Genomic DNA, 21,044 nt, shown 5'->3' on the forward strand with positions numbered 1-21,044 from the left:
CCTGCCTCTCTTCTTACCCTGATGCCCCCATCACTCTGGAACAGAGTAAATCTGGACTCATCAGACCACATGACCTTCTTCCATTGCTCCAGAGTCCAATCTTTATGCTCAGTAAGCAAATTGAAGCCTTTTTTTGGGTTAGCCTCACTGATTAGTGGTTTTCTTAAGGTTACACAGCTGTTCAGTCCCAATCCCTTGAGTTCCATTCACATTGTACGTGTGGAAATGTTCTTACTTTCACTATTAAATATAGCCCTGACTTCTACTGTTGTTTTTCTTCGATTTGATTTCACCAAACGATTAAGTGATCACCAATCACGTCAATCTGGATTTTTTTCCGACCACATTTCATCTTCAAAGACGATGGTTCCCCACTATCCTTCCAGTTTTTAATAATGCGTTGGACAGTTCTTAACACAATTTTAGTAGTTTCTTCAATCTTGATGCATGCCAATGATTTGACCTTTCTCAAACAGACTAACATCATTCCCACGACCATGGGATGTGTCTTTCAACACGGTTGTTTAAGAAATGAGAAGCTACTCATTGCATCAGTTGGGGTTAAATAACTTGTTGCCAGCTGAAAGATAATCACCCATGCAGTAATTATCCAATAGGATGCTTGTACCTATTTACTCAGTTAAATCCAGATGGCGACCTTTTTTTTTTTGGCCAGGCAGTGTATGTCGTTTTTGGGGGGAGCTGACCAATGGATATGTCCACAAAAGTTCTCAGTCATCCAGGTCATGGTATGTTCTAAAAAGAAAGTTGAAACAAGGACAAGTGGACTTGTTGTGTTTCGCCACTCATCTATACTTCAAGAAAACCAACAAGAACCTCAACGAGTCCAGCGAGCAATTACTCTCAGAAATGTTTGTTCCGTGGGTGCCTCATGAAGTGTTATGACACTCATGAAGCATAAACGTTCTCAATGGAAAGTCAACCGAACGGCCACAAAGAATGAGAAACGAGCGAAAGGAGAAGAAAAACAAGAAATACAAAACAACCTCAAAGAGATCCAAAATTAACACAGATAGCAGCAAAATGGCAACGTAGCTAATAATGTACACCTAATTAGTCCCTCATTAATTCGAGGCTTCAAGATCACATTTTTACTCACTTTACAAATGTGCCCCGTACTGTGTCTTCCCCAGTTTCTGAACCCACGCCTGGGTCTCTCACAAAAACACGTGTGTGAGAGGCGAATGCATGCTGCTCGATGTCCAGACTCCCTGGCCCCGGCCGAGGCTCCATTCATTTGAATCAGAAAGAGCTTTTCACTGGATTCTGTTGGAGTCGCAGAGGAGCTGGACTCCAACTCTCTTCTCTCTCTTTCCTTGCGTTTTACCATAACTCTGCGTCAAGGGACAAATATTGGTTTTACTGCAAACCTTGTATAAGTTTGTGTTAAAATAAATGATTTTTCTGTCTTTTGCAAAAGTTAACATGTGCCTATACAGTACATGATCCGAAGCACATGTAGACAACCAAAGCTGTAAAGTGAAACACTGTGTTGTCTTTCTGTGCGGTATATATATAGAGAGATCATCTTGTCGGGGACTTGCCACATTAAATTTGCATTCAGATCGGATGAATTACAAATGCACGGAACTCTGTTACTGAATCGATGCAAAAAAAAAAAATGCATCTAAAGCACAATGTCACACCAGGCATGTCTTCCTGCAAGGCTCAGATCAGCTGCGTTGTACCCTTCTTCCTCTGAATATAGTACAGGCGTCATAGCACAGACCCCTCTGCCCTCATAAACACATCCAGAAGGGAGTGATTATTTCTCAAGATGTGGAGATCGAGGACTTGCCAGTTCATGCCTCTTTATGAGTGTTTTGCCATGACGGCCTGTTCCGTCTCACAATGCTTTTGTTCCTCTTGTTAGGGGAGATGCGTATCCTGTTCACCCTGCGGGCCATGTGTCTCTGTCACCTTGAGCCTAGCAACTGGGCTGAGGGAGAAACAGCACTGTGGGTTTCGGCGCTTGTGTCTCCCTCTAATGGAACGCACCATATCAAGTGTCCCAAAATTAGTAACAGTATTGGAGGCCATAAAACATGGCATCTCCTTTAATCCGCAGTGACACGATCGTGCCCGCATTCTCTCATGTTGCAACATCAGGAATGCATTTTCATCTAATATGAGGCTTCGCAGCCATGTTCATGCATTTTTGAGGAGACCAATTTGTCCCCAGATTGTGAAACTTGAAGATGTAATAAATCAGGACATATAGCAGGGATATAATAAGCGGGCGAAGTGTGGGCTTTGGAAAAGGATTAAAAAAAATAAAAAATATGCGCTCAGTTATAAGAATTTCTTTTCTTTATTTTCCCTCTCTTGGAAGGGACCTCTGAATAAAAGCCAAGAAGCGAGTTTGTCATTAGAAAGGCGCAGATAAGCCTTGACAAGTCAACCCTGAAAGGGAACTATGTCTTACTTTGTCTTCTTCATTTCAAATGGCTGCATTAAGCGATAAAATCTGAGGCTTCCCACCCAAGTCAAACAAAATGTAATCTGTTTTACCGTGCATTTTTCTGATTACTCCTCCATAGACACACACGCACACACACACACACCTCTGATTTAAACTATATTCTAGTGGGAAAAATAGAAATTTGCACAGCTGCAGATCCATGACATCGCCATCTGCCAGTGAGAATAATATATGATTGAAATCTCCAGAACAGCTATTAAATGGATCTTCTGGGGATTATATTAGCTAAAAATCAACCTTCATATTCTCAAATATGGAAACGTAACAATTTGTGCTTTGAATATAACAAGAAAAATGAAAAGGGGTTTCTGTTTGCTATTAACGAAATTAAAGAAAAACATTGACAGAAGGGGAAAAAAATGCACCCATCAGATTATGATGTCTTTTTTAAGTATTCATGTCTCTCCGCATCGCTAGCTGCGCCGTAGCATCGTCTCTACGGTGTCTGCTGCGAGATCAGCGCTCTCTGGAGTCAACAAAACTGAATAATGAAATCATCATTGCTGCTCAAAGAGCAACTCATCTCCTGAATAACCACTTTAATTATACTGTTGAAACACTACTGGCGCTAGCTTTTGCCAGACCTGTATGTGCAGAGTAAGTCACACAAGACTGGGCTTGGCAAATGTTTATTTTCCCAAATACTAAATAGGACCCCGGGGATATTACCACTTTGTCTCTCACTTCAAAGCTGCTGCTCGGAATCAACTGTCATATTTCACAGAGTTTACTTATCATATGGACAACTACACAGAAGTTATGTAAACAGGTTTTCAGGGATTTTTGTAATTTTCAGGAAAATTACTTCTCTCGGAAAATGAATGAATCGACTCAAAATACGTAATTCTTTCATTGTACGTTTGGATCTTTTATTTCCATGGTCAGTCTAGGAATGTGCTGGCCACCTATCTTCAGACTTCATCAATTTAAATGTGCAGACGAACCACGCACAATGGCTAAAAAGACACGAAGAATTGAGATGACAGAAATGTGAGACGTTTATTTAGTAGCATGCTGTTTGACTCCTGGCTCTGTAACAGAGCTTTTATTATTCCGCTGCTTCCCACTACTCCTCAAACAAACTCTCACACTCGCTTAATTAAATCCTCGAATGAAATGTGCTTGTGGAAAGAAAGGAGATATTCCATGCAGAAAACACTTCTGTAGACAATTCATAGCCCTTTGTTTTCCCAACGAGGGCTTCTCTCCCACATTGTGTCTGTAGTTGTTGGCTTACAAGTAGCTGGTTATATTTCCAGCAAGCTTTTTTTTTTTGAACTCAACATCTTGTAAGGCTGTGGTGGGGTTTTTACACGTGTGTAAGAGAGACCCAGGTCATACAAGCAATTAAAATGCTCAAGGCGTCCAGGATCCCACACCTGACAATGCGTTGGGATTTTACGGAACTAATGAGGCATCTTCCTTACTCGGGTCAGGACGTGCTTCCTCGGAAAATCTTAGTTTGTTGGCAGCTTTCGCAGCATTTAATGATTAACGTCTTCAAGATGGTTGTTTTTGAGCGCAAGGGTGAAGTTTGTCATTTCTTGCTGATCCGAGGTAGCTTGGGATGAAAAGATTTGGTGTTAAGGGCCCTTATTTCACAGGACACCTGCTGGACATTACCGTTTGATCTATTTTTCAAAATCATTCCTCGCCTTGATCTGCTTCAGTTTGAAATTTATCTTTTCAAAAGGGCTTCCAAAGCATTTGGATGTCACCACATGCTAATGCAGGCTAAAATAATGGCCACTTGACATTCCTCCTGCGTTATAAAAGCGGGGACTTGTTCCAATCCTCGTACTCGATCACGGGTGTTGCTGCTTTCTTGCACTTGCTCCGTGGTTGGGGATATTTCTTTGGCACGGTAGCGCAGACCGTAGAGTCCGCTGCAATCTGCGTTGTAGCGGGGACCGACGCGTTGTGAATGATTTACTGGGAATCAGAGACCACGAGGAGACACGGTGCCAAAGGCAACACCTTTAACAAGAGCTACGTGTTTCAAACGATGTATTATTGTCACTTTCAATCTGTAAAAGAATTAGAAAGCGAGGCGTCATGTAAAATTCAATAAAATCCAGTGTTATTCATGCCTCTCTGGTGATATTTACGTGTCGGAATAATGACCTGTCCTGTCTTCAGAGGCCAGAGACCCTCCGTTAGGTGGAGCAGGGAGCAGGAATGCAGAGGAAGATGGTAGCTCTGAAAGTGTATTTACTGTAATGAGAAGCAGACAGGAGGAACTCTGAGCAGCTATTGTTGTTGCACAGGTTTGCTTTGGATTCCTGTCTCACCCCTCCAGGCTACAGACGCATGAATATTTAAATAGGAAAGAGACTTCCTCCAAACATCAATCAAAAAACCCTATCTCTTCAATTACTGGCATCAGATCTGAGATGTTAAACCGACAACAGCTTCTGATGGGAAGAAATTTCGCCCGTGGCAATGTCAGAGAAGATTCCAACCAGGTGGTCAATCAGTCAATTAAAAACAGCCCCTCAGTGTTTGGCAGACCTTCAAGAGGGTAGTGTCACTAGATGCTTATTCAGTGACACTACACTTAGAAGAAAGTTTTAGTCCCGTGAAAAAGGATCAGAATACAGAAGAGTAATCTCAGTAATGGAATATAATACTCACTTCTCTTGCGAAAAAATTGTACCCAGTCTGAATTTAACTCAAGTATGCCGAACAGGCTCAAATTCAAAGGCACGCTCTCTTTCTGGACACATTTCACCCATGATAAATGCCAGAGGCTGACAGTATTTCTCTTTTTATTTGAAAAGTGCAAAACAGTGTGTGGGTGTGTGCGCGGATGGGAGGGGTGGACCGAGAAGGAATCAAATGCACAAACAGTGAGAAAAAAAAAAAAAAGATGACGAGAAAAGAGTGATGAGAGAGAAAGAACAACAGCTTTGGACACCTGTTCAAAGGCGTTCTATCGGGCCTCCGCCATGAGAAAGAGATGACTCACGCTGGCAGAGGATCAGTTGATTGGAGGTGTGTCATTTATAGCAGTCCCGACATCTCTGTCAGTGAGCGATTGCACAATAGTCCCGCGATCTTTTTCAACCACAACAACAACCGGCTCAGCCTGCAGTGAAGCTGTGCTTGACACAAACCTATCCTCTGTTAACAAGAGCCAGGCACATCAGCCAGAGTGCTATTCTTGGCAGCCAGCGCCGGTCGGCTACGAAAGACAGATCGTGCAATGAGGCCAGAGGACTGCTAGAGGGATTTTACAGCAGCCACTAGAGTGGTTAGTTAATATAATGTTTGCTTTTTATTATTGTTACATATTGTTGCTTCCTGTTCTTGATTTGGTCATACTAATTGGGTTAATCAAAGATCAGAGAATTTTCCCCCCCTCAGCAAACGGTTGATTTAGTTTGATTAACATGAGAAAACCATGCACAGAGCAGTGAAATGACCAGCCGGCCGGCATTGAATTAATTAAACGTAGTCCACTGATTAAAAGAATAGTTTGATGTTTTGAGAAATATGTCTGCTCGCTCTCCTGTCGAAAAGCATAGCTGAGACGATCAAAACCCTTCTGATGCCGGCCGGTGAAATATGAAGCAGGAGACAGATGAAATATGAAGCTTGGTGTAGCGTAAGAATTGCTAACGGGGGGAGCGGCTAGCAGTCAGAAAAGAATACGTGAAGAATTTTAACTCTCTGTAAGCTGATTGAGTTGATTAAGAGCAAGAACTGTGCAGAACTATATGGCAGAACAGGTGGGAATGGGACACGTGGGCATACGTCTATGCACTTGTGACTAAACACATGTCTCAAGTGTGGTTTATACCTCTCTGGGACATAGACGCCGTAAGCTACGCACGTAGCCTACACCGGTGTGAGCCATTTATACTTGTGCGCTTGTCAGTCTGACACGCTCTGTGAAAGCGCCACCCAAACGTTAGTTGGCGGTGAGTTGTTTTTGCTAGTCTTCCTGCTTCACTTTCTACTTCCTGCTTTACATTCTACTTCCTGCTTTACATTGTACTTCCTGCTTCGCCGTGATGCGTAGTTACATTTCTAGGGAGCTGCACGTCAGGCAACGGCATTAGCGTCTGCATAGGGTCTGGGATGATGCCGTAGATCTGCGGTGTCCACGGCGTCATGTTCATGCGAAGTACCAAACAGCGTCCTGTGAGGAACTGCTGGCAGCTGCTGGTGAGTTTTAGGTGCAACGACACTTTTCAGTGACAAAAGCAAGCAAGCTTTTTAAAACAGACAGCAAAGAATCTTCTACCCAGATGCTAACTAGCTACGCTGACCACGCTATGTTCACAACACTGGGGTCAAAGTGTTGCTCTAGAGCTTGCTGACACTGTTATGTCGTCTTCAAATATGCACATTACGCACCTGGTAATCCGGCAGTACCTCCCGCCTTCTGCCAAAATGCATTCATTGATGATGCACTAAAAAAGTGTAGGGTTAAATAGCACTGGGCTAATGATGAGTTTTTCTTCTACTTTTAAACCAGAACACGTGCTGGGCATCAGTTTGTAGCGTCTACTACCTTCAAATGTGGTGTGTTTACCGTGTTCCATATGAAATCTACGGTAAGGTCAAAGAGCATTAGCTGTGACGTGTTGCAGAGGTTTTGAGAAAAGGTGGCATTGGTTGATAAGGTAATTTATTGTCATTTAATTGTAATTATAAAGAGTTTTCTTTGTAAATGTACAATGACAATGTTGATATTCCCAGCGGTCTCATCCTCTCTTTGTGTCTTTGCATTTCCTGTGTTCTCACGACTCAGGCCTGATGTTACCACTGGAACGCCAAGTGTTTCGTGTCCTCGACTTCCCATTTGCAACCACGAGCAGAAGAGTTTCTATTTGACGGCAACATTCATAGAGACAGATTGCAAAAAAAATAAAAAATGACTTGTTGCCAGTTGCTTTTCCACCAAACACACCATCAGACTGCAGCTTTTTTTGTGTGTGTGTGTTTGCGCTCTCGTGACGTGGTTCGTTGATTCGACTGGTGGAAGTTAACCCGACAGTGATTGACAGATGGTTACTCCAATCACCTGCCAAGTATATTTTTCCCCCTGCCCTTTTCCAAACAGTTTCCAAGGACAACTTCTCAGATGGCTCTGTGTAACAAGCCATCTGGCGCGTCACGTTACTCCAGTTTTTCTTGGCGAGGGCCAAACTTCCTCTAATCATTGAGAGTCCCATTTTGTAGTCTTTGTGTGTTCATATTTATCACACAAACATGAGAGTGGCATTAATCTTCTCCTCCGACTCTTAGCAAGAAAGTGACCAAGTATTCCTGAGGTTATGTTTGGCTAATGATGGATTTCTCTGTCACAGGTAGCAAAGGTGGCGTTTCATCTACAGGCTACTTAAAAACATAATGTTCATTCATTCATTCATTCTTTTCATATGTCTTTTAACACCTGCTTTATAATTTTAAGCCTGTCATCAATTATAATGATCAAAGCTTGGTATGAAGCATTCATTATTTAATCCGCCAGGCTAATATTCTGCTCTTTCTTTATCATCTAGCTGTATTATTTTGGTGCACATGCGTATGAGCCTATTCATTATCAAACATTACGTTGAGTTTGTTTCAAATCAAGTTTGCTTTCACAGAAGATTAATTGAAATGCTCTGCACAAACCCACTAAAAAGATGATGGCAAAAGATCGTCAGAGCTGCAAAGAGTCTGCAACGCATTAAGAGCCTCGCTCGGAGGAGCAGATGAAAGGCGTTGCCCTTATATTGAAAGAACTGCTGGGGAGGTGAAGGATTCTCCTCGGGAGAAATCAGAAACACTCTTTTCCCACTGGCGCACTGACAGTAACTCACCGGGCTGTCAATCCATTTTAATCAAATTACTGTGATGTTTCAAACGGTCTATTTTAAAAACGGAATGACATAAGTCTGAGAAATTGCTAGTTTCACATCGCGAAGCCTGTTTTCAATCAGATCAGCACAGTATTTCATTGTCTTTGGAGCTTTGCTTTAAAGGGCCGTGGATATGAGAAGAGATGAGCGCTGAGACGAATTGGGTTCAGTGAGATCTTTGGCAACATCGCATAATCACAAGGGAGATGAGAGAATGGTGGTAAACGTGGCACAAATTATACGCGGCAGTAAATTATTCATGAAATGAAAGAAGGGAAATGTTAGTTTTCTTTAGCACGTATGAATGTTGCACGAACTATCGAGGCGGCCCAACTGTGTTCACACCGTGTCAGCTGTGGTTCAAACTTTTCGTCCCCTCGTGGTTTTTCAGGAATCGTTTACCTTGAGGTGGTTAGCTAAATGTGTCGGTGTGAGTTTCCCAAGTCAGAGTTAATTTAGTACAATCACTTAACATGAAGCAATTCATATATATACATATATCTATGTTGCTACAGTCATCGGTGTAAGGGTCAGGGAGGAAGCTTGGGAAAATATGCTCTACTGTTCATTCATGAGTGATGAAAAGCAGATTGTCCTAGAAAAGTATCAGATAAGTAGCTGATAATGTCATTTATCCCAAAGGTGGAACGTGGTTAACGGCCACTCGCCATCAAAGCGTGGAAAAAGAGAGATCATCCCTTGTTAAGCTGTGCCGCGAAAATCTTCCTAACATCTGTACCATATGTTTTTTAGCTCCTCTCGAGTGTCATAAATGTGTTACAGGCTGCGCGGGTACAGTGTAGCCTGTCCTGACACTGAATCACGGGATTCCCTCGGCTCACCTAAATCTTGGCTCCACTCAACACCTCAACGCAAACGGAACTGTTTATGCTGCAAACAGGCTTGAGAAAGCACACTTGCAACGGTGCATTCGGACAAGGGATTTATGATCGGCTCTGTTTTCTAATCTACATCCACAGGTTGAAGGCCGTTATCCCGGCACATTTGCACCTAAAATCTGCAAATATCTGCTTTAATATGCTAATTAATTGGGTGATGAGATACCATGAGATGCGATGAGATACGAAGGCAAGATACATCAACCTGAGCCTTTCATCGCTGTCTGTGCTCAGCCCTCCGAGACAAACAGGACCAGGCTGTGCTTCCAAGCACGCTGAGCCACAGGAAATGGTCGGCCATCACTGAGTCATAAATTGAAGTAATGGACGTATTTGGATGCTGCCTGCACCGTGCATGCTTTCTTAATGAGGTTGCATTTGTAAAGGTTTCACAAGCTGTAGCTAAGAGTATTATTTATGAATTCTTTCTTCATTTTTTAGGCCAATGTTTGGGCAAACATGATGTTTTATTTGAAAGTTTCATGGCAGGGCTATTCATCAATAACTTCATGACTTAATAGGAAGAAAGAATGTTATTAATAAATGGTTATTCAGCCAAAAAAAAAGGATCTAAAAAACCAATTAAACATCCTAAAAAAATGTTGATTTATAGAGTATTAATAAATTATTTAGAATTTATCAAGCAATTACCCAGAACATTTAAAAACCACTCATAAAGTATGCTGTGGTACTAATGAGACTAACAAAATGAAACTTATGTGATCTATTAGTCTTTGGAAATCATGATAGAAACTCTGAGGAATGCAAATTAATGATTAAAGTTTCTGCATTTATTTCTCTCCTGTTTAAATATTTCATAGTCAGAACCGTCTGAGGTTCTGACTATGAAATATTTAAATATGAGAGGGCCGAGGTTTTATTATTTTTTTGCTTAATTTAAAAACTCTAACGACCAAAGCCAGTGTCTCGAGGTCCACCAGCTCTCGGTGTGGCTGCCGTTCGCCAAAAAGACGAGCAGAGAGCTGAGAGCGGTTGACTTTCACCAGCCAGGCCCTCTGTTTGACATCATGTTCTCTTAACCAGAGCCAGCTGCCCGCAACATCAGCATTCAGCTTCATACCAGCATGAAAAAACATGAAAGTTAGAACTTTAAACATGTCCAGATTCCTATGAACGCCGGGGGGCAGGACTAGCCTGCTCGTCAGCGTTACAATCAATAGCGCCTGTGATCATCGGGGGTGGAAATGAGCTCTTAGCCTTGGATCACACACACACATATAGGATGAAAAACTGCACGTTCATTATGTAAACACTGTGGTTTGCTGAGCCATGCGTTTGCATTTTTTTTTTTTCTACTGTATTAACCAACATCTTTATTCAAAATGAAACCGAGAAAGCCGGACTATCTCGGTGTTAATTTATCCGCGGAGTCTGCTGATGTTCTGTGTTTGCAGGGGCTGTAAAAGCTTTAGCCTCCTTGGCCAGGGGTTGCAGATATAAAAGCTGTTCTTTTACACTGAAATCAATTTCATGCTCCCCCCCTCTCAGCTCATGCCTCATTTATGATTTTCTCAGGACAACAAATGGATTTACTAAATGGAGTTTTTTTTTTTGGAAACCCACTGTTTTTTATCGGTACCATCTTACTTTATTTTAACCGGCACAAAAACACTTATTATTTTGGGTTTGTGCACTTTAATGACGTCGTCCTTGCTTGCGGTGAGAGAAGACGTCTGAAATGATCGAGACAGAGAGCAAAATCTTGACAGGTTTTCCAGGTTAACATTTTTCACTTCTCCTGCTCCTGTCACGCATGTTTATTTTGAGATTCTTAGGAAGCAGAGGCGATGAAGCGTAGTGTTTACACATCAAATTAAGCTTGTCATAATTTCCTCTTTCACTGTAACGAATGCTTTGGATGTAGAGTCTTATTAACACCTTTGAATTAGCGCTCGGAGCTCGGAGATGTGTCTGGTCTTGGGCTCGGCAGTAAAAGTGGAGGAAGGCCCGCTCTCCCCTGACAATATCTGTTTCAACATCCTCTGCGTGGATTCCATCTGAACTCAACCCCTGACCCCTTCCTTGTCCCCAAGCCTGGGTCCTGCCCCCGCGCTGCCGTCCGTCCTCCCGGGTACAGCTGACCTGTGAACTTTGCCTCGCCTTTGAGGCCCGGCAAAGCAACCCCTTGCACAAAGACTTCACAGGAGAGCAGAACACAAGACGGAAAGTTTCACCCTGGTTGCTAGTCACGCCTGGGGGTGCGTTGTATTATGAAAAGCCGACACCAGCCTGTGATCCCAATTTAAAAGTGTCAGCTGTTATATTTTGAGTTATTACCTTTAAGTATATCGTTTAGGGCAACATTTGCTTTAGCGCAACCTCCCGCGTTGGCCACCGTGAATAGATGATGGTATACCAAACTTCCTAACTTCATTAATTAGGAGAGGGTCACTCAGGTCAACATGTGTTTATTCTCAGGAAGGAGCATTAAGGGGATTAACACTAATCAGAGGGGATTATAAACAGCTATTACCCAGCTGGATGGTTCTCTCCGGCCTGATCTCTTCACTTTGTAAGGCCTGTGGAGAAGGATGTTTGGTTTGGGAAGAGGGAATGCAGATAATGATTCCTCTGGTGACGTTTTCTTTGTAAACACAAACACGTCGGAACCTCTTGTGTACCTTTGACCCAAACTCCGAGAAAGAACCGAGACCCTTAGTTTAATAAGGATCGATTTCAGAAAAGTGTTGAATCCGGGGTCAATTCTGAGTCAGCAGTTGCCATTATTGTATTGCTGCATTGTAATATTGATCTTGTACGCTAGTGTGATCAGGCTGTAAAATACAGTACTGAACATTGTTATAGAAAAATATGAGTCGTGTAATCTTAGCAACTGAATGTGGCTTGTGAATCACCAGTAAAACACTCACATCGAGAGGACGGGTTTTTGTATTGCACGTTTTTGACATGTTATGTTGAAATATGTTAGTATCCACGTGACTGTTAGCTCGATTGGATGCATCCACATGAAAGAAAACTGAGCGTTAGAAAAAGCCAGGTTCAAAATTCTTATGTCATTTCGTTGACGTACAAGAATCTATGGCTTTTAATCTGGGGATTTTGGGTACCTGTAAACCACCAGAAAAAAATCTAATTTCACCAGGTTTTTAGGAATGCATTTTGAATAATTCAGGCTATGAATGATATATGAAGAACTCCTCATATAAAAATCTTCAGAACCGGACAATTTGATGCGTGTAAGTGCCGCTGAAGTGGGGATTTTTTAAAAATCTTTGCACTAACAGATGAAATGAAATTCATCCAATGGACTAATTGCTGAATAGTTTTCTGAAATGTTAAGTTTAAATGTGCACATTTTTGCACGATCCTATCAAATGTTCAGTAAACAAAGTAAACATGTAATATAGACTTATTTTGGCAAGCTATGGAAGCAAAACAGCACAAAATCTGAAAATGAAGAAACTTTTTTTTTTTTTTATCTACAGTGTCTACCCTTAGTGCAAAAACAACATTCTGCATTATTAATAATTTTGCACGCCGTGAGTTTGTTGTTTTACCTGCAGAACGAAGTTAATAACCTAATAAGCAATGTGGCTTTCACTTGCACTTTATATGACAGCGCTGATACACTTACAAAGAGGTGATGAAATATTTTGCCTCTCACACCACAGTCACTCAGCAGTCGTCCAATGCCTCTACTACAAAAATTACCATGAAGCTAAATCAGCATCTCTGTCAACGAACATTATGAGATTGGAGTTAATGGAGTCATTGGACAACATTCGCCTGCACATGTGTAACTTATAAGCTGGTAACTTTATTTGTTTGGAACGACATTATGGCGTGATAACAGCTCAGCGTGTTGCACTTTGTACAACCCCGGATTGGCACTTTCCGTCCAAAACACACACCAATGAAACCTTTTCCATGCACTCAATCTAGGAAATCAAGCTCCCCCCGTGGAGCCGCGCGGGCGTAAGGAGGCAAGGAAATTGTTGCTACAATAAAAAAAAAAAAAAAAAAAAAAAAAAAGCAATGAAAACAAAAGTATTATCTCTACTTAGATGTGGCAACGGTTTCACTTCAGCGCCCTGGTAATTCTGCTTTTTAATCACAGCGTGCTAGTCAAGCTTTTCACTTTGTAAGCCTTTAGAGAGCATGGCGAGGAATCGTGTGCTTGTCAGCGGCGTTGTAGCTCTGGTGCTGATATGATGTGTGGCACGCATGTTCTCAGGTCTGTCCATGTGTTCTGGTCTTCATTATACTTAGACCGAACATCTTTGCGGCCTGACAGAGAGATCCTTTCATGTGTCCCCTGCCTGGTCCCACTCACCAGAGCCTAACCAGAAACATGCCACTGCCCGGGGCAAGGTCAGATTTCTCACCATAGCGCTGCATTAAAGCAACATTGCTTCTCCTAATGGAGGGGGGAAAACACGCTAGTTATTTTTCATCAATCTCACAGACAATATATTCCATATCATCATATATCGAAGGAGCACCAGCGCAGGAGTCCATGTGGTAGCAATCTGGAGCGAAACGCCTGGCTCCGCTCGATGATCTCACTGACCTGAAACTCACATGAGAGTGAAATTTGGAGCTTTCAAATCGTTCAGGTTACGATGAGTGTCATCTCAAAAGGGAAAGTAAAGTCCATCCATTTCATTTTTCTCCTCGTACTTCAAAGTCCGGCGGAGGATTGTACCTATCATCGGAACCCAAATCCCGACCCCCTCACCCCACCCGTCCCTTAAGGAATAATGTTACAGTTGCTCCATCAAGTTGCGCAGGACGTCCCATAAAAGTAGCTTAGATTGATAAATAGTGATGCACGCCTCATTGCAATGGTAATCTGCAGAACGGGTTCCAGGAGGTCAGAGGAAATGTACGGGACAAACAGCCTATCTTTGTGCTCCCCATGAAAGGACTCTCTGTGTTAGTCTCAATCCTAATAAAATAAGCTCTAATGTCAACCAGAAGATGGGCAAATATTTGACTGACTGGGATTATTCAAAGAGCCAAGTGAATAATATTGTTCTCAGAAATATGTGTTTAAATTTGAAAGCAATATCCCCCCTGCCTGACTTTCACAATAGGGACTTAATGTCATGCAAAGTGTATAAGCCCTCACTGGCCTTGTACCATCAGAGACAAAGCTTTTTGTACTGACGACTAGCCTATTATTTAGTTGTTGCATTTTTTCCCTTTCTTTTTATGTCCACGGAGACTTGGACGTCTTGCAGCATGCCTCAAAGGAGGCTGGAGGCCCCTTTGTTTTGAGGTTTTCACACTTGAGGGCCGTGGTATTTTTTGTGTGTAGAGGGGGACTGTGACAACCTGAAAGGGAGAGGGGCAGGGCTGGCTCACGGAGAAAAGGAGCCTTCGCTAAACATTGGCCCGGCTCCTAGAAAAGGGAGAGGGATTAGTGTGCACAGGACCAAGGAACTAATCTCCTGTGACATAATAGAACTGTACATAAACAACGTCCCCGAGAAGCGAGCGGCGAGGCATTGACTGTCTGAAGAGGCCGAGTGCGCGATACACAAGGGCTTGGAATAAATTGTGAGAAACTGATGAGAACAGACGTCCACCAGGGATTTAAACATCTGGGCGGCATCATCGCTTCACAAACATGCACTTATAAAAACAAGCACGCAAATATGCAAACAATACAAACATGTGCGTGTGTATTGTATTGTATTGTTATGTGGTGTATGTGTGTAATTACGCAACTTTGAGTCTTTACAGATTGTGAAAAGTCTAGGAGTACACACTAACAGACTGGCATCAGTAGAAATTTTTGTATGACAACTGAAGGACTGGAGATCACACACTTAACAACTGGGCCTAATGAGGGATCACAGACTACATGATTTATCAAACCAATTAAAGTCAACCGAACGCAGCAAACTCTTGTGAAGGCGACAGTTGTACACAGTGCAACCAACTTTAAATAGACACTAGTGCTCCTGCCACAACTCCATGAAAGGGGAACTTCTGTTTTTTACAACCTGGACCTTATTTCTGGCATAAAATACAATCGTTTACTCACCCATATACTATTGTGTAATTTGTATTAATTCGGCAGATATTTACATCAGCGTATATCCATATAGTGGGAGTGACTGGGGCACCGAAACGCAGCTTCTAAATAACACATTATCTGCCGCGAAACTCGTTCATTTCACCGATATCATTATCCAGGGTCTGTAGATTGACCTACCCGCAACGGTCGACTTGTATACCTGTAATTTGCGACGAAACATAGCAGTAACAAATTACAGGTAAACAAGCCGACCATTGCGGGGGCACGCGGCGCTCAGAGATGACATCATCCAGGTCAGAAGACATCATCTGGAGTCTGTAGGTCAATCTACAGACCCTGGATGATGATAACAGGTAACTCCGGACTTAACAGGGAGTGGCACTAGCGTATCATAACAAAATATTGGTGAAATGAACGAGTTTCGCAGCAGATAATGCGTTATCTAGATGCTGCGTTTCGGTGCCCCAGTCACTCCCACTATATGGATATATGTTGATGTAAATATCTCCCAAACGAGTACAAATTACACAAAAGTTATGTGGATGAGTAAACGATCGTATTTTATGCCAGTGATAAGGTCCAGGTTGTAAAAAACAGTAGTTCCCCTTTAATCTCTACTCTATGTCTATGGTCCAGGTTCACTTTGTTCGCCATCATTGCTTGGACATTTCCGCTTCTTCCTGTCATCTTCCTCTTTTTGATTGCCTGTTGACAACACACATTTACGGTTGGGTCAGTAATCAGTATACACCACCCGATTGTGTGTGACTGAGGCGGGTCTTTTCCCCCCCACACACTTGCAGATTTGCATCTTTACCCCCTCACACACTAACAGATTTTTGTGCCAACTACGCCTGGGCGACCGTCCCCAACTAGTGCAGACTGGTGCTGACTTTGCCCAACTGGCAATTGGGGGTAAAATCTGGCAAAAGAAAATCTTGTAGTGTGTCCTCGGCTTCAGTGTATGATTTCTGAATTTAGATCTCACATGCTCACATTTGTGAATAGACACGGATTAGCCATGTAGTACAAAATGCTGCCTGAATAAAAACATCACTCAGGTCCTACTTCTTTCCATAAGGATATATTTCTCGATCCTTTACATTTCCAGAGTCGTTATATATGTTGAAATATAAAAGTGCGTCTAATTGTTCTGCATTTAATAAAATGTTGGGCAAAACTGTGGATTTTCGGAATCTCTGCTGACAGGATTTAAATCTCTTCACTGACAGATAAACTGCAGCGCGGAGTTAGGAAGCAAATGCGAAGAGAAGTTGCCTTTTAAAAAAGAAAAAACTAAATGTCAGGTTTGGATGTGGAGCGCAGACAGAGCAGATGCAGCGGTTTGAATGTTTTGATGACCTTGCAGAGGAGGAAGCAATTAGCATGGCTATTCACTTCTGACAACAGCAAATACCTCATTAACAAGTGACTGAACTTCCTAGTGGTAAACATACTGACGTTTAATGGTGCAATGCGACGCGATTTATTTAATTTATTTAACCTGTTAAAATAGGTTTACACGCGTTCATCATTTTTTCTCATACTCATCATTGTTCCAGCGTCTTTAATCATGCTCCATCTGAAATGCTCTGCTTTACCTCCTGTCACTTTAAAGTTAAATTTATGCCTACGCCGTTGCAAGGATTTATGCTTATGTGGCTTTTGTGTTGGTATTGTTCTGTAATTATGCCACTAAAGCACTAGCCGCAAGCCAACTGTTGATTTTCTCTGTATGCTTTAAAACAATGGCAACTGGAACTGAGCGGCTCATGCAAAAAAGAGAGAAGTTGTCAGAGTGGAAAGTGTGAAGGAGGCAGAGGCCGGGTGAATTTTCTGTGCTTCTCCAGCCACTGAGAGACGGGGAGTGAGGAAATGCATTTCAGACTAGATCAGTTGTTGCAGCCGAGACGTGCAGTTAGGTTTCTGGTGAAGGTGCACTATATAGTTGGAGATGGAGCTTCTGTGAATCTAAGGTGTCTGTTCAGCACAGGGGTAAAAATTTTGCTAAAACCCAAAAATCCCAGCCTACTCTTAATGATCAGACACTTTTTTTTTTTGGTCAGTCATTAAGTGGACATTACGAAAATATGTTTCATGGTGGTGTAAACGGTAACTGTAGATACAGCTGGACTGTTTTAAGCAATTCAAGGACAGCATTTTCTGTGGGGCTGCGCAACTTCCTTTGGTGTGAACTTTGCAGACATTTAACATCATGCACAAAACTGTATGGCACACTAAAAAGCAAGACCTCTAAAGACTATATGCTGCATTCAGGGTGACTAAATATGTGCTGAAAGGGCTTTCATCCGACGGTCAGAAGTAACGCTGCTTGAGGTTTTAACGCAAAAAAAAAAAATCCACACATATACCACGCGTTATACTCACACCGAGTCACTCCCGGCTTTATTTTCTTGTAAACATCTCCACTTTTCATTTTACGAGGCTGAAAGGCTGCTGAGCAGACGAGGCATTCAACGCTTCTCAAACACAAAAGTGCTCTGAGAAGCAGAGCATTACGTTGACGGGTGCCCAACCTCAGCGATGGTAAATCCACTCAGGCTGCGGAGCTAGATGACCTGTTTATTTGGACTTGCAGAGCACGTGTCTCGGGGTCCTGGACCGATCAGTGAACGCGCTGTACGCAAAGTCTGCCATGATGGATTTTACAGCCAAAATAAGCAACTGTAATTGCCAAATAGCTGAGCATCGGGAAGGAAAAGCGGGTGTATTTACTCCTTGCAGCGGCTTCAATTAAACAAACAGCAAAAGGCCACAGGTTAAGGATTATTTTATTACTTAGCAGTTTGTACAGTTTCTACCATGGAAAAATAACATGTAACATAAGACTGTATTTACAATTCCATTTTTACAAAATGTCTTTACAAGATTTTTTGCCGGTTCAAAAAATTGGGAGACTAAAACGCACAAAAACATACACATTCACGCACATCCAAACCAAACTTTGTAATACACACATAAATAAATATAGACATTCACTGACTGTGCCACGACAAATATTTCTACAGCCAAGAACATGTACAATTCATCATTTCCACACAAGTTATAATTTCATTAATAAACATTACATATTACTTCCAATATAATTCTTTGTTAATCTGTTAATGAAATATTGCTAACATATCGAAAAGAGGTAACACAGACGTTATTTCATGCCAACAGAATGCTAACGGCTGCCATGCAAAACCATTACGAGCCTTCAATTTGAAGCAAGTAATTCATTTACAGTTCTAAAATCAAATGTACTACATGCAACATACTACGTGAAATATTTTGGGTTAGACAACAATGACTTTAGTTACATTATCCATCAGTACTGACTGTATGCCTAAGCGCCTCTTTAAAGGGTAACTCAAAATAAATAGATGAATTTCTACTTTTCTTTCTTCACGAATAAACACTTGTTTTACGGTTCGGCCATTTCCCCGCCAACCGCGTTCAACCGTCTTCAGAATCAGCTCCCAAAGTAATTCTGCTGCTTTCAACCATGTATTAACCAAATCCAATCGGTGGTCTTTTAGTTGTGCACAACGACAGCTGGATCACAGCAAATTTGTGGGTTCTTGGAATTTCCTTATGAGTCTGGGATGAGTTGGGGAGCTGCGCACTAACCAACGCACGATGTGAAAACCTTGCAGTATAAATTTCACTGTACAGGCAAACCTGTCTGGTGACATGAGAGTCAGAGGAGAGAGAGAGGGAGAGAGAGAGGGGTTACGAAGGAATAGCTGGCGTGTTGTGGAGCCTGGAGGAGATAGACCCATATTTCATGAGCGAGGTGGGGGGGATCAGTTCATGGTCTGGTGCACTGAGTTTCTGTTTGGTTCCAAACATTCCTTCCCTGACAGACAGGAACAGAGAGCCACTGGTACTTCTCCCCATCGGGTTTGCCTCGACTTGCAAACTCAGTGTCTCTCTACTGACGGCTTCTGGTGATGAGAGTGGTGCTGCCGGAGTCTGGGTCCTTGAAAACACACATATTCAAAGGCCTGTCAGACACCGTTTCGGATTTGACTTTTAGTGACATTTTCATAATTCACGTTGCTAATGCACATATTTAACTGTCTAGATCCTGAAGTGACATCTGGAAATCTTTGTATCCCATTTCAACATCTTTATATAGCTTATACAGACTCTTTAGCTGCAGAGAACTCTACTGCGTTCACTAGCTTGTGAACCCATCATCTATCATCGGATGACTTCGCCTCTGAGGACAATGGCCAGTGTTTCTGGACAGCGGGTGTCGAAAGGTCGTGACTCCAGCAACACTAGTAGTAGATGGAACGACTTTATTAGACCAGCGGTAAGCCGGCAGGTGTCCACCTAACAGATAAAGGATGTCCGGGAAAACACTTCCTGTTCTGTGATCCGGTTATTGTTTACTGGAGGCTGGAGTTGGACTTAAGTAGGACTGTGACAGATTGTTTCACTTAGCAGTGCTTGTTTAAGGTATTCGCTAGAAAATGCGACGCGTTAGCTTGACCTCTGACAGGTTATGGCAGGTCGCTCTGCCTCTTATGCTCTCCACGCTCTCCACGCTTGCAACCAAACCTTATTCAAACTTAAATGGTCAATACTACTCAGATTACAATCCTCCTGACCCTGACGTCTTCTCCCTCACATATAAAGTCTGCATATTCACAACTGAGGTTGTTTGTAACCTGGTTGAAAAATTAAGGAATTAATATCAAGTGCTGTACCAGTACTGGTAAATCAGCGCTATTGGGCTTACCCAATACCGGACCTAGCCATCTCCTCCCACTTCTGGCTGCAAAAAAAAGCAAGATGGCGACAACCAAATGCCAGACTCGTCAAAATGTAGTTAAAGCTCTGTGGTGGGTTCATAACTTCTAACTGACTGCAATCCATTGCTTTTCATCAGTTTGACACATTGGGATTCTCTAGGAAGCTCGAAATGTTAGACTGTTTAATGTTCTTATCCCTGACCAGAAAGCAAATAAATACTAGGGATGCACCGAAAAATTTCGGCCGAAAACCGAAATGCACTTTTTGGCCATTTTCGGTCGAAAATTGCTGCGGTTGTTGCCTGCATCATCACAACATCCTGTTTCGGCCGTGTTGTTTTGGCAAAAATGCCCCACCGGTTTTTTTCGGGGGAATATTTTCGGACTTTTATCGCCGAAACAACACACGCAAGCAACAACCGCCGCAATTTTCGGCCGAAAATGGCCCGAAAGTGTTCGAATTTTCGGTTTTCGGCCCAAACTTTTCAGTGCCTCCCTAATAAATACATCAGTAAAAGTCACATAAGTTGATGCAACAACATGTTGGGGCTCAGTACTTACGGTGTTGTATGACTGGTAAGATGTTTGGGGTCTGGAAGGTCTTGACAGTGGCAGGACCTTCGCCTCCAGTTGTTATGACCTGCACCTCCAGTCTGTAGTAAGTGGACGGCCGCAGGTTGGACACTACAAGCAAGTTATGATCCTGCCAAGAGAGGGAGGAGAGCAGCAGACGACATGCAATCAGCTGATATACAACAGGCTCGCCTTTGGATGTGACAGGACTTTAATTTGAACGGGCTGTTAAACAGGGGAGTATAGCTGTCTTTGCACAAGCCACAGACAAAAACAAAGACTTTGTTTTCATAAGGCAGGCTGTTTCTCTTTTTCGCTGCCAGCTTGATAAAGTGTGTGCGGTGGGCGGTTTTATTTATAGACGAGCTCCAGAGGCTGGGAGGTGCAGATAGGCGGAACGTGTTGTTGATGGAGCAGATT

At 42.4% G+C, this 21,044-nt stretch overlaps 1 protein-coding gene across 1 annotated transcript in view; it reads right to left on the reverse strand.

The window, feature by feature from the left end:
- Positions 1-18,059: 18,059 nt before the first annotated feature.
- Positions 18,060-21,044, reverse strand: part of anos1 (anosmin 1) — a 40,070-nt gene continuing 37,085 nt past the window's right edge. Inside the window, exons 13-14 of the mRNA XM_084544589.1 lie at positions 20,613-20,754; positions 18,060-19,270 (exon numbers count right to left, since the gene is read on the reverse strand). Of these exons, the coding sequence (XP_084400715.1) occupies positions 19,212-19,270; positions 20,613-20,754 (201 nt within the window). The 3' untranslated portion in view covers positions 18,060-19,211. The remainder of the gene's footprint in view (positions 19,271-20,612; positions 20,755-21,044) is intronic.

This window comes from Chelon labrosus, assembly GCF_963514085.1.
Source record: "Chelon labrosus genome assembly, chromosome: 5".
NCBI lineage: Eukaryota > Metazoa > Chordata > Actinopteri > Mugiliformes > Mugilidae > Chelon > Chelon labrosus.